We start from the raw sequence: 14,961 nt of genomic DNA, 5'->3' as shown, positions 1-14,961 counted from the left end.
CGTAGTTGTGAGCCCGCCCCTCGCGGGAGTGGAGAAGCAGGGTCTAAGCCACTCCCTCCTGTCTTTATCCTCCTTTGGAGCCTCTATAGTGGAGCCCAAAGCTCGACTCCGTATGTCCAGATAGGCCTTATAATAGTATAATGTAGATCAGTCTGGAGGAATTTGATGGTTTAGTCTTCGATAACATAAAAATAAATTTTGAAATTATAACGTAATTAAAAAAAAAATCAATATGAAATTAACCTCATAAGACTTTCCACCCTGAGCTACACGATGCACTTTCACATCCACTTACACACATTAGCCGGCTGTTAGTGAAGTTGAGGTCTATGAACATTTAAACTTTGTGTAATAGGCGGGCGTCCTACTCTACATGTATACTAAGGCTTCTAGCACACTAGTACTACATGCAGCAATAGCCAAACAAAAATTAGTAATACTTGAAATATTTTAAGCTCAAATTTTTTTATAATATTCACGGCACCTCACAGACTTGTTTGAGCCATCTCAAACTTGTAAATCAATTGAGATCGTACTTAGCAAAAATCTCTGCAACCCTACAAATGGATAGACCAAACGAAATACCTTGTGGTTGCGCCGCAGTCAGGAAATTAACATGGGAGTAGGATCAGGTCAGCCAGCACCACGCGACCTGAAACTGTCCTAACTAGCTTCATTCCTAACTTCATTTAACTTAGGCCTTTAAAGTCCTGGAAGATCGTGTTAGAAGTTACGAACTGGGCTTTTGTTTAAAATACAGTGAAATGGAAAATGGTTATTATTTTTTTTGCCTATAATTAATAAATAAAAAGAAAACGCTTGATTTATAATGCTATAATAAATACACCATTAAATTTAGACTGTAATGAGTACCGTAACTTAATTACCAGATTAAGTAGTATGCCGTAAAACGTAAACAATCTTAAAACAAAATATGTGTTCATATTTTGCTCAAAACTGAGGTAATGTACATGAATCAAAACACTGAATCGCATTCCTCCCGGTCCTAAAACAGTTACTAAGTAGCTCATTAGCTTGATTAAGTAACCAATTAGAAATGTTAGGTCTTTCTTTCCGTTTTTCGCCTAAAATCTTAAACGGTGGATATTATCTAATGTGAAAAAGGTTTAAATAAAACAATTAAATTAAATAACATTAAATATATATATATATTCCAATTCAAATTTTATTTATTAATAAATTTGCAATCTGCCACAATGCTGTTGGGCAATAGGTAATGGTGATAACTGGTCACATTCATTCTAAAATAAAAATTAATAAAAAAAAATTACATTCAAATAAATAAAATCGCTCTCTAATTATATACAAACATAATAAATAAAATAAACATAATCAAACTATGTGCATGAAAAAATAAATAAATGAAATAAAATAAAATAATAAAAATAAATAAATAAAAATAAAATAATAATAAATAAATAAAGCAATCATCAGTCGCATTTAAACTCTTATATACAATATTTACACTATCGACTTGAGGATCCCTGAGCCCAATCTATTCCCCACGTGTGAGAGGTAGAGCAGAACTCTTTGAGATCCCAGCGCATCCCTCTCACTTTTCTCATATAGCTTATTAATATTACTTTTGACATGTTAATTTTTCTTCATCTTCAAATAACACTTACACTATACATGCCTTTCAAAAATACTTATATATCTATAATGCTAGTTATTTTCTAATTATTCTGTAATTCCTTTTATTCATTATAGTTATTATATTGCTTTTTGTTCTTAACTTGATGGAGGATTGAAATTCTGGCCGAAATATGGCACTAATAAGTATGTTTTTAATTATTTGTGTTCTTCAATAACCGAACCCTTATCTTAACTTCTCGTATAAAACTTATAGGCAAAAAAAAAAGAAAGAAATAACCTAAAATTTCCAATTTTAAAAAAGTAACCTTTTTAGGTTTCGAAATGCGTTCCCGAGTTAGGTTTCGATTCATATTGTTCTTTATCTTAAGTTTTTTCAGTCTATAATAGGAATAGATAAATATTAAATTAAATATTTCTCAGATTCATCAGCTTGTTACATTATACCGTCATCCATCCACTCATGTTTTCAATTATTTTAAAAAGAATTGGGTTTTATCTAAATTTTACCAATCATCACTTTGACACGACTAACAAATTTAACATTTATCCATTAAAAAAAATCTTCATTAAAAACACGATTAATCTTTTTACCTCAAAAAAGATTTAACATTCCCGATATATTGATGTTCAGCGACTTTCAGGTTTTCCAGAAGAAATATTACGTTTGACGATTAATAATTAAATTTCTAATAGAGTGGTGCTAAAAGTTAAATGGGTGGAATGTGTCAGAGAAGGCAATGTCGTAAACCCGTTTTTCACAGCAAATGAATCGTTTCGGAAAATGGAAAATCCAGTTTGGGGTAAATAGGAGAAACGTGGGAGAATGCGGTTTGACCGTAAACGCGATTCAGTAATCAAAGGAGCGAATTCGCGACCCGACACGAACTGGATTAAAAGATAAAATATGGAGTGTTAATATCCGTAATTGCCCACTAAATTATTTACAAAAAACTATACGTTCGTTAAATATTTTTCATTTACATTCAAGGTTGATGAAAATTTACAGTCATGAAAGATTAAAGAATATTTCAGTTTTTATCTATCGGAATAGCTCAAGCCACTACAAAAAACAATACAGGTTTAGCACAAAATTTTAACTTGATAACAATATCTTCTTCATAATGTAAACTTATAAACGCTTTTACTTGAGTTATATATTTCGAATATTGTAAACTTTTTTAATGATTTAGCAACTTACTGTAGTCTATTGACATATATAACGTTAAACATTAAATCTATACTAAAAAATATACAAAATAATTTAATCGTTTATTCAATTCGACTATAATTTATGTAATTTATTTAGATGAATAAAGTATTTTAGTTTTAACTTTTTATTCCATAAAAATATATGATTTATGAAAATCATTTAAAAAGGCAGTAACACACTACCTGGTTCGAATACTACCTGTACCATTTTATTTCAATCATAATTTAGTTACTTTTTTAATTTACAATAATTTAAACCGAAAATAGATTCAACTAGAAAATTTCACCAAGACCAATTTTCAATCAATTCCGTTGTTTGTAAAACCTTTTTTTTACATAGGAAACACATTCTCCTGAGAAATAATTATAAATTCAAAATTGAGCTCTAGGGCTCTACCAAACCATCAAATTCCTCCCGCATCTAATTCTTACAATCCAAAATCCTACGTAAAATACTTGAAGTTCCTTATTACGTTACAAATAAACTCATCCACAAAGACCTAAATGTTCCTTATGCGTCTTTTCATTCCAAACTCCTTACCCATCCTAACCCATTAGTTCATAATCTCTCATCCTTAACAATCCTTGATAATTCTCCGAGGCGTCTGAAAAGAAGATGGTCACAGGACTTTCTAATTTAAATTAATCCTTGAAGTACCACCAGTGGGTGGTTCCTTCCCAAAATTTTCAGATGTTTGAAATATTCATCCAATTTGCTTATTGTATTTATTATTCTGTACAGTTGCAAATTACATTAAATAAATGAAAAAAAAAATTTGAACTGGGAGTTTAAAATGACTATTTTCTAGTTATACTTTCCTCATAAAGGTGAGATCATAATACGAAAGTATTGTTATCGGATAAAATCTTCAATATAAATTGTTTAAATAAAATAAATTGTATCCAAGTTAAGCCTGCAAACACTCTATTTCATTAAAAGTCTAAAGTTGCGGCCAAAAAAAACTTTTTGTAGGCTATTTTGCCCAGCTCATCAATTTCAATTAAATTACCCTTTTAATGAAATTCTTCACATTAAATTTTAAAACTTTTAATTACAAATAAACTTAAAACTATTATCACTTTCTTATATTTTTATATTCGTATATCTTGCAACAATATTTTTACAAAAATCATCAAAAACAAAATGTTAAGTTGATCTGTAATTGAAAGTGTGGTGGCAAGATTAACGTCTTCAGCGGCAATAGTTGACGGTTGCAAAGAGAGTGTTTGAAATGGGTTTGCCACTGTCGAAATTATTATCAACATTTTCATTTCTTTATTATATCTTTTAAATCTATTTTTAATTATAATTCATTTAAACTTTCATTATTTTACTTTTGTCTTAGTGACAAACCCATTTGAAACCTCTCGCCATATGAATCAATTACAATTAATTAATTATGAAGAACTTGTGTTGTTGTCTAAAAAAACTGAACGTTGTGTTAGTAATAATTATGAATTTTTTGTTACATATGTCAAGTGTAATATGACACATATGAATGTAATGTTACATATGTCCTTGAGGATGGCCGTTGATGAAATGATGGGACTTTTAAAGAAATAAAGAGTTTTTTGAGACTCATCTTGTATACAATTTATTTTATTTAAACAATGATAACCAGTCTAAAAAAGTGAAAAGTTTATATATAAAAATTTAACATAAAGTTCCATAACATATTTATGCGTTTCAGGACACCCGAAAAACAAAAAAAAAATAATATAATGGATTTTCAGCTACTAGCCTTTTATGACACTATTATATCTTGAACGAATAAACCGATTTCGTTGTTTCTGATTTATTTTGTAGATTCTTGACACCTGTGTGCCGAATCGAGCCCCCTGTGAGCAGTAGTCGAAATCCGGTTTTATAAAGACTGAAATATCTATAGTGTCATAATCCATTCGCAAAACATCATTAACCTCATTTGACACAGACACCATTTTTAACCACTTCCTCAATGGTCAATCTACCTCATGTTTGTACGAATAAAGCTAGACGAACGTTTTAAATATCTTTTTGTCAATTATTGTATTATAGGAAAATAAATATTTATAGAAATCAATTTTGGAATTTCAGCATTTTTATAAAAAAAAAAAAAAAAAAATTTATATTTATTTATTGCTATTTACAACTGTACATTATAATAAATTTAGTAAATCTGATCTAAGTTCAATTGGAGTGTTACAGGCGTGTACAGAAACTACCCATTGGTAGCACTCTAATGGCATTTTACATTAGCTGGTCTCGTGGCCATCTTCTTTTCAGGCGCTTCGGAGGTTTGTCAGGAATGGAAGAGGATGCAAGATTAGAAACTAGGGGGTTTGAGTGGTTAGAGAGTTTATAATGGAAGGAGTAATATCTGGTTCGGGCTAGATCGGTTACATAGGGAACATTAAGGTCTTTAAGTATGATTTTATTTGTGACAAAGTAAGGAGCATTGAGGATTTTACGAAGGATTTTGGATTGTAAGGATTGAATACGAGAGGAATTTGATGGTTTAGTGGAGCCCCAAAGCTTAACTCCATATGTCCAGATTGGCCTTATTACAGTCATGTAGATCAGTCTTTTGTAATGTGTTGGAAGTTTAGACCGTTTGTCTAGTAAGTGCTGTAATAGTCGAAATCGACAAGCAGTTTCCTGTCTTTTCAGTCTAGTGTGAGGATTCCAGGTTAATCGCTTGTCCAAATGTAGTCCAAGTTTTTATAAATTTTATGTCTCAGTTTTAACAATTTTATTATTTAGTTATTATCTGGTTCATTATTAGCCTTAAGACAGTGCTATAAATGTACATTGCCGTCGTTGTAAGGGAACTAGGTGTGCCAGGATAAAATTGATTCTCATTACCACACTGAGAACATAATTGTATATTCTTGGAGTTAAATCGAAAATGTTTCAATAGCTCAGGCGAATCATGCTTCCTAAGAAATAGTGAACGATAAAAGCGAAAGAACGAAATTTTGGACTTTTTGGACACTGTTTTAGAAACATTTAAAAAAAAAATTATATATATATATTTTATTTTAGAAAAACAGTGAGTTGTGAAGCTGCAATTCTACTGATTAACTTACTGATTTTTTCCTAAACTTATGTCTAGATGCTCACTGTATTCCACTAACATTAAAACTTTTATGAAATTGTCTGTCCCATATCAAACAACATTCAAGTTATAAAAAATTATTTATTTTATTGTGGTCATGACATGAATTTTATCATTTTATCAAAATCAAACCAGAACGTGACTATATAAATAAGGTTAGAGATCTACGTCATATTTTCCAATACTTTAAATGAAATATGAACTTGCCGAGACCAGCTATCACCGGTTACCGCAAGTTTGAAATATAATATAGACTCGAGTGATATAATCAGCACGAAACTTGGGAGGGCAACAACACTCTAACGGGCATGAGAACTTGAGATTAATATTTGACCTCAAATAAACTTTATATTGAAAAATATTTCTGTTAGACCAACCAGCTAAATGATAAATGTAAAAAAAAAATCTAATCATATAATAAAAGTTATATAAAATCATAAAATAAAATTTATAAGAGCTTCCTGGTCCAATTCCGCTGGTTTATATAACATCGGCTCTAAAAATTTGTTAAATCTCTTATTGACCCTCAGACAAAATCAAGTTTTTGCCCAAAGATGAGCTTCGATGACGCTTGTCTAGATTTGTTATGTTTGATTCGAAAGTAGTTAAGTTCAGTCTTGAATTACCTTGGGGGCCTATCTTCAATAGGACCGTGCTTGGGATTGTAATTAAAAAGTGAAATCAAGTCCTGGATATTTTTTGTAATATTTACTAGCAGACCCATCCGAATATTTTGACAAACCTTAGAAATTGATTACATCAGGAGTAAAGTACGTTAACCTTTTCGGGACCTAGTGGAAATAGTTTTTGTTGTGACGGAGAAGTGAATGTTTAGAAATAGTAAAGAATAATTTTATGGATCTGACAGAACTTTACTAACCATTTAGAAATAATTAGTTACTAAAAAAAAGTGGGTAAACTCTTTTTTTTTATATTTTATTTAAAATCTTAAATACTTTCTTGAGACTGATTAATGTTGTCTAAATAAATAATTTAATTTTTATCCATTATAGTCTCAACACATTTCATTTTCTATACAAGTCCGACTTTTCGGCCAATGCGGCCATTCTTAATACAATTTAGGAACTAAATGATTTAAAAACAGAACTTCAAGCAGGTTATTCTGCCTAGGTCAAATCAACAGATTCTAATTAGTCAATTTTCACATTAAAACAAAAATTAAAATTCATTTATCTCAGTCACTTACTTATTTGTTATTTTTTAAAATCTTTTATTTATTTCAGGTAAAAATTTCATTTTTTATGAAGTTCTGAATATGATGGAGTGTTTAGTTTTCAATCTGAAACAAAGTATCAGCCCTCTATTTTTTAGCAAAATCACTTATAGCTTATTTTTGGTATATACATTTTTTTTTAACCATAAATGTGGGAAGCAATTTAATTTTATAATATCCTCCGCTCTATCAGATTTCATAAAATGCATTTGAAAGTAAATTCAATCGTGATCTAGATGAAAGTAAAGATACCTTTCCATGCCCAACAAGGACGGGTTTAACAAGATTCTTCCGAAAATAGTAGATTTTTAACATATCAGTGCAATAGTCCATTTATTCCAGTCCTTCGTCGATTAGATCCAATAATCATAAAATTGAAAAGTACTCAAAATCTTTACGTAACCATATAGATTTAAACAAGGTTTATTTGACTTGAAGGCTTCAAATAGTTGTCCGTGCTTGAATTAATGTAACATTAATAATTTGTAACATACGTCCCTATCAAAAAATAGTATTGGCATGTTAAGCATCGACCCAAAAGGTTTCACTAGCTATTCTGCCAGATACATATTTTTAAATTAAACTACACATCTTAAGATAAGTACTGCTTCAATAAATTAGATTTTAACGGTTATATAAATATTGGTAAAGGTACACACGACAAATGTACAAGTAAATTTTGGATTTTGTTTCATGTATTATTTTTGCTTAGCCTACTCATATCTGTGGTCGGACATTCATTACCAGGCCTAAACCCTGTAAATGACGGACGAAATAAAATGTCCAAACACTTTTATCAATAAGTGTAGAAGCTTCAGGCTTCGAGGGAGAAAAAAACAACTGCCTTCCGTCTACTCAGGTTATGTGACTGAATTCTAAAACTACCAGAATATCAAATAACCATCCAAGAGGATGACTTTGTAGTTACATCATGTAGAATGTACATAACAGACCTTTTGAAAAATATTGAATTGAAACGATGACGAATGAAAAAAAAAATAAAAAGAAGAAAATAAATCAATCCCAAACAAACGAAATGGAAGCAAGATCTAGTGTTCACAAGAGGCAGCAGTAATTACATTGTTGGTATCTACGTCGTCGGTAACAACGCGGCCACATTTCATTGGAACAGCGTTGACATTCAAAGACTTGCAGGATGACAATTATGCATTACATACAAGTACAGATGGTTGACACTGAAGTATGATACCCATAACTTGAATAAGAGTCTAGTACTTGCCTTCTTTTCGCGATCTGGTTAAGCACTGGGTTGAAATGAATAACAATCAACACTGTTCTGAAGGGTGGGTTTGTTGCGCCTCAACCACAATCGCTCCTCTGTTGAGTTAGCGACCGCACTGCGATATCCAATGCTTTGTCTATTTCTACCATCACTTATTGTCGGCTTAACCTTTTCGCTAATTTGGTTGTCCAAGATTGTGTTACTTGTTAATAATCCAAAATTTTAATTAAGATTAGATTTTAAAAAAACTACGTTATAGTATTTTAATTTTTTTATTCATTAATGTTTACAACTAACTATTAATTATGAATATAATTATATCTAACTCGTATATAATTAACTATAATTAATGTTTTATTAGATTTATTTAATTAGAACCTGCGTACTGACCTGCTTAGTATCTTGCTAAATATGATTAAAATATTTTATATGCGAGGCATTGTAAGATCCAAGATAAAACTGATCAAAAAACATCAAGAGGTTGTTGAATTTTTTAACTATTACATTTAAAAAAAAACACAAATAAGTATACCAAAATATCATCATTTAAATCACAATCACATATATGAGATGTTGTGATATGAAATAAAAGAAAAAAACACAGGATCAAGGACGTTTCATGATAAAAGTGTGCATTGCGAATTTTTTGTATTTTTTATTATATTACGTCAGACCATATCATACATATATTACTATTATTTTTTATATCTGACTAGACAACACTACGCCAAACTAAAAATAATAAAAAAAGAAGTTATAGGGCATAAGGAGAAGGTGGAGTGGATGTGTTTAAAGGTAATGCAATGTTTTAATGAGTGACATTTCGGTCTAAGATGTCTAATCACTTCATCAAGGCAATGACAATAATACGTTGAAGAGTAGAATTACATGGAGGGGATATGAAAAATTTAGTACTAAACATAAACACACGAAATAGTACATATGCGAAATGAGGAATATATATGTATGGAATATAAATAAAAATAATGAAAAAAATATACAACAGTACAAATAAATTTAGAAAAGTACACTTACTTTTTTCTACTATTATTCGTGCCACTTGTTTTACTTAACCCTAATGAGAGCCAAGTATTGTAGAATTCGGGACACATAAAGTATAGTTTAATTAGAAAAATACAAAGACAATAATATTACACATAATCAATCTTATAAATCGAATCAGTACAAGAACTATTTTACTAACCTATCTCTAACTTTGGCTCGAAACTTATTCAAATTATTGTCTATGCACATAATTAGCTAACCTTATTCATCTTCTACTCAACAGCAAAATGAGTTCGAAACGCCGCCCTATTTGGAGTTGAGAGAAAATTATTGTTGCAACAGAGGAAGACGAGATTCAGGACACCTTCCTCAACTCTGTCAATCATTTTAAAATAAAAATACTTTTTTTTTCTTTTTATTTATTGCTATTTAAAACTGTACATTATAATACATTTAGTAAATTTATGTTTATTTCAGTTAAAATGGAGTGTTACAAGCTCATTGGTAGTACTCTAATGACGTTTTACATTAGTAGGTCTCGTGGCCATCTTCTTTTCAGGCGCCTCGGAGGATTGTCAGGAATGTTAGAGAAAGCAAGGTTAGAAAGTTTGGGTGGTTGGGGAGTAAAATAAAAATCCTAAATTTTGATTACAAATTCTTGCAATTTGAGGAAGAGGATTAAATAGCATGATTTCCCTCAACTTGAAGAAAGTTTAGTTATTTAAAATTCCAATTGTAGACAAATAATTCCTATCGGAAGACTGTTACTTGAAAAATAATTATAGTTGGCGAATGATTATAAAAATTAAGCAAGCGCAGGTTGTAAAAACTAATGTGAAAAAATAAACTTTTTTAAAACTTCTATAAATGAAACTCTCATTTATCAATGAAGTGAAGTTTTCGCTTTTATTTGAATTCAGATCAACGGAGGGCAACTGCGTAGTGTTTTATTTCTGGCTGCATCTTCAAACATCTATTTAAAAAATAGCAATAGATCGGATCTAGTGATGCTCGTTTTGAGTCAACATCAACACGCTACCCAGGCTTGTAGTATTTGAAGAAACAGGAAAATAATAAACAACCTTAACGGGGGGCTGTATATTGTTATAAATAATTTTATCTTTTAAGAAATAAATAGTAACTAGGAGAAAAGGGGAGGGGGAAGAATATGGTTTTATTTTTTATTAAAATTCATAAAATATTATTATATGCCAGGTTCTGAATAAGGATGAAGTGACTGAAACTATCAACCCTCTATCTCCCTTCCAAATGAACAATATACTTCTATCTGTTTTATGAGACAAGGAAACAATTAATTTTTTTCATTCTGGAATAAAAATCTCACAATTTCGCCAACTACATCAATGGTAAAATTTAATAGAATAAATTTGAAAGCAAATTCACTGTAATTAAGATGGCACTAAATCTATTTTTCTGTGGCACGTCTATATTTTCATTATCTCCAAAGCGTAATTTAAAATTATTACTCAATTTTTGTTTATGATATGCATGTATCTGCAATTATTGTAGTTCCGTTGTGTTCTCTAGTACGGTCGTTTCCAAAATGGGTGTTGCACTCGTATACCAGAGGTGCCGCAAGCAAATTCCAGGATTCTTCATATCTTTAAATAAAACCTAAAATTATGAGGAAGGAAGGTTTAAATTTCTTTTTTTCTTGCTTAATTAATAATGTATGTTATTGAAAATAATAAAACAAAGAGGGATATTTTTAGAAGAACTTCGAGTTGTAATATTTTGATTACTTAAATAGCGACATATTAAGAAAATATATATGAAATAAATAGAAAACGTATTTTAAAAAAATATATTTATAAATAACATATTATTTTTAAACTATTTATTTGTTTCAGTATTTTTTATGTAAATTGAACAAATACATAAGTTAACCAATATTTATTGTTTTTGGCTAATTACTATTTTATTTTAATTTAAACTTACCAACATTTTGTATATTTATTATTGTATACAGGAGGAGATCATATTTTCAAAATGCAGTTTAATTGTTGGTTATTTGTAGCAAGAAACAGGCACTTATAGCGAGTAGGCTGGTCGATGTACATGTCACAATTCCACAAGAGATCATAACATAAAAAAAGGCAATGCTTCCCTGCCGAACCCGCCCCGCTAAGACCCCCTGGAAGCGACAGTCCTATATCACTTTTGAAATATTAGCTTAGAACGGGAAGAGGAGACTTTAAATAGTTAAATCAAGTAATATTTAAAAAGCGCCTGAAATTGAAAAAATGGCATGAATGACCGTTTTAATATGAAATATTGGAAAAATCTAATTTTAATCAATATCAGGATAGTTTAAAAAACTAATTAGTCCAGTGTGAATGCTATTTCTTTTTAGCTCTTGATTGGGACTGTTTTTTTTTCTATGAAAAAATTACCGTTTTTTTTTTTTTTTTAGCCCGACAAGGGTGCTTTTAAAATGATTTTAGGCCAACAAGGGCCTCACGATGAAACACATTTCGGAACCGCTGCCCTACATACTGTAGTATATTACATAATAAGAACATAATAAATAATCTTACCGTGGGGTATAAAACATGATTACACTTTAAATATATGAAGACTCTCTTAAATAAAATTGATAACATTTTATCGTTCAATATCATAAATAGAATTTACACCAATGTGATGTAAGATCACCTTACAATTGAATGAAATCATATCTTGATTGATAATTTGTTTTAGATGAACTTATTTTCTCCACTGTGATGGTACAAGTCCCTTCTTTGACAGATATAATAGGCTAATTCTAAAAAGAAGTTTGCTTATCATCAAACTGGCGGATAGGCTACAGAACGGAATTTGTTATTATTATTATTTATTTAATGTAATTTACAACTGTACAAAATAATACAATAGGTAAATATGTTGTATGTTTCATATACACTTGAAAATCTTGGGAAGGAACCATTCATTGATGGTACTTCAAACATTTAAATTAGAAGATCCCGTGGCTATCTTCTTTTCAGACGCCTCGGAGGATTATCAGGGATTGTTAAGGATGAAAGATTAAGAATTAATGGGTTAGGATGGGTAAGGAGTTTGGAATGAAAAGACGCATATCTGTTTTTGGCCAAATCTGCAACGAATGGGATGTTAAGGTCTTTGTGAATGAATTTATTTGTGACGTAATAAGGAGCATTAAGGATTTTACGTAGGATTTTGGATTGTAACGATTCAATGCGGGAAGAATTTGATGGTTAGGTGGAGCCCCAGAGCTCAATACCATATATCCAAATTGGTCTTATTATCGTAGTGTATACTAATTTTTTGTAGTGAATGGGAAGTTTAGAGTGTTTGTCAAGTAAGTGTTGTAGCAATCGGAATATACGAGCAGTTTCTTGTCGTTTCAGTCTTGTGTGTGGATTCCAAGTAAGTCTCTTGTCAAGATGGTCTCAGTATCGAATCTAACAGAAAAATAAATTGAAATCTGCTTATGAGGCCTCCAGGTTGATGATAGTCAAAAACATGTGCATAAACAAGCCTGTTAATTATTATTTAGCATGCAGAAGATAATACAATGTATATAAAATATATTATACATTATATAACATATATATAATGTATTACTTACCCAAGACTGTGGAGGGAAGACTGGAAATGGTCCAATCTCCCTCGTGGCGACGTGGGCCGGTAGCTCGAACCTGCCCCTCCGTGTCTTCTTCTGCCGCTGCTTCTGCTTCTCTCTGATATATAGGGCCGCCTGCATGCTAAACCCAGTTGTCATCCCATCCTACCCTGTCCCTTTTCATTATATCTCTTCTCTCATTACAATATACCTCAATACCCATCTCATAATTGACATCATATTGTCTCAGATATCTACATTTACAATAACCTTTCCTAATTTTTTCTTTTCTCTCTAATGGGTACAAAATATATATAAATGAATACTCTATGCATATATAAATACTCTCTTAAACGAATTTTATTAAATTCTCTCATCCATTTTTTATACGTATATATCATGTGTATATAATTTACACCCATATATATGAATATAGCATTTATGATATGTGGACAAGAAGCGTAAGAAATAGGCCGTGTTGGTCGATAGTATATAATAAGACAGGGGGTGTGTTTGTGTAGTAGTGATTTGGTCCTTGCGTTCCCTCCCAAGGGTTCAATAACCTGCAAAAAAGAGTAGCTGCATCAGTCCTTTATTCGAAATTGTGAGGCAAGCGAATATTTCAGTGGCCACTGCATGGAGTGTAAACATAAAACCATTTGGACCAGACATTCAACAGGGAGGGGATTGTAGTAGTAACAATAGGCCCACTTACAATAGACTGTGGAGCCGAGGTTCATTTTGCTAGCCTACTACAAAAGTAAATATTAAATGACATCACGGATAGAATCGAGCCTGCACCGCTGGGAATCTTGACCCAAAACGCTCATCTATAATCAAGAAAAAATAGAGAACCAGATTTATGATTAATTATCACCGTCATATATATTTTTATCTAATAACATATCAACTTGTGGGTTTAAATGGTTATTATTAAAGTTTTTTTGTTGTTTATAATTTATAATTGATTATGGGGGGAGGTAATGCCACGTGCAAAAAACACCTAACTTTTCATAACTCTATAACTATTATTTATTAAACTATTTATTGTAACTATAATAACGTAGCCTACTACAAAAGTAAATATTAAATGACGTCAAGGATAGAATCGAGCCTGCACCGCTGGAAATCTTGACCCAAAACCCTCATCTATAATCAAGAAAAATTAGAGATCCAGATTTATGATTAATTATCACCGTCATATATATTTTTATCTAATAACATATCAACTTGTGGGTTTACATGGTTATTATTGCAGTTTAATTTTTTGTATGTAATTTATAATTGATTAGGGGTATTGCCTCGTGCAAAAAATCCCTCTAACTTTTCATAAAGCTATAACTATTATTTATTAAACTATTTATTGTAACTATAATAACGTATTATTTAATAAAGTGCAGTTAATCAAGAAATTATTAGTAACAGCAAATAAGTTATTATTTACACTGAGGTCACACCCGTAAAGAAAGAAGCTACTGACGAAAATAGATGTGTGGTAATAGATATGGGGTAAATAGGGGTTGATAGCTTCAATATTAATTTTAGTTATAGAGCCTAATAAATGTTCACTATCCAATTCGTTATTATAATTCACTGTGGTCTGTGTTCCTGTCGTTTAGTTATTGGACGAGTTGCATCTGCCTATAAGAAGTTTGAAGTAATTCTTGTAATTCTGTTTGGATTATCCTCAGTTTGACGAGTACTTGGCTCGTACTGGCAGGTTGGAGTTTATTTTATTTTTTATGGTTTGGTAATTATTAATCTCCTTATAGTTAGCTAGCTGCATGGGCTAGTTCACAGTTTACACAAAATGTGTTTATCTGTACTTTTATATTCTATATTAGAATTGTATTCTAAGTGAAAGTAATTTTTAATGTAACCATACCTCTATTTGTAGACTCTGGGATACATAAACAAAGTTCTGGTATAAATTTTACTGACTAGACTTCAT

The 14,961-nt window shown here is 30.8% G+C and overlaps 1 protein-coding gene across 2 annotated transcripts in view; it reads right to left on the bottom strand.

Annotated features, from left to right (window-relative positions):
- The window catches only part of LOC106684695 (uncharacterized), a 122,681-nt gene that overhangs the window by 88,216 nt on the left and 19,504 nt on the right, over positions 1–14,961 (bottom strand). The window contains exon 1 of one of the 2 annotated variants that reach the window (XM_014426924.2): positions 13,017–13,776. The exons of the other annotated variant lie outside the window; for it this stretch is intronic. Coding sequence (XP_014282410.1) covers positions 13,017–13,169 — 153 coding nt within the window. The 5' untranslated portion in view covers positions 13,170–13,776. Of the gene's footprint in view, positions 1–13,016; positions 13,777–14,961 lie in introns of those variants that run through there. 2 annotated transcript variants of the gene reach the window in all.

The sequence above is a fragment of the Halyomorpha halys genome, unplaced genomic scaffold (assembly GCF_000696795.3).
Source record: "Halyomorpha halys isolate HHAL.00 unplaced genomic scaffold, Hhal_1.1 Scaffold602.1, whole genome shotgun sequence".
Classification (NCBI taxonomy): Eukaryota; Metazoa; Arthropoda; class Insecta; order Hemiptera; family Pentatomidae; genus Halyomorpha; species Halyomorpha halys.
The sequence above is the reverse complement of the archived record's forward strand: the minus strand, read 5'-3'. Positions and strand labels throughout refer to the sequence as shown.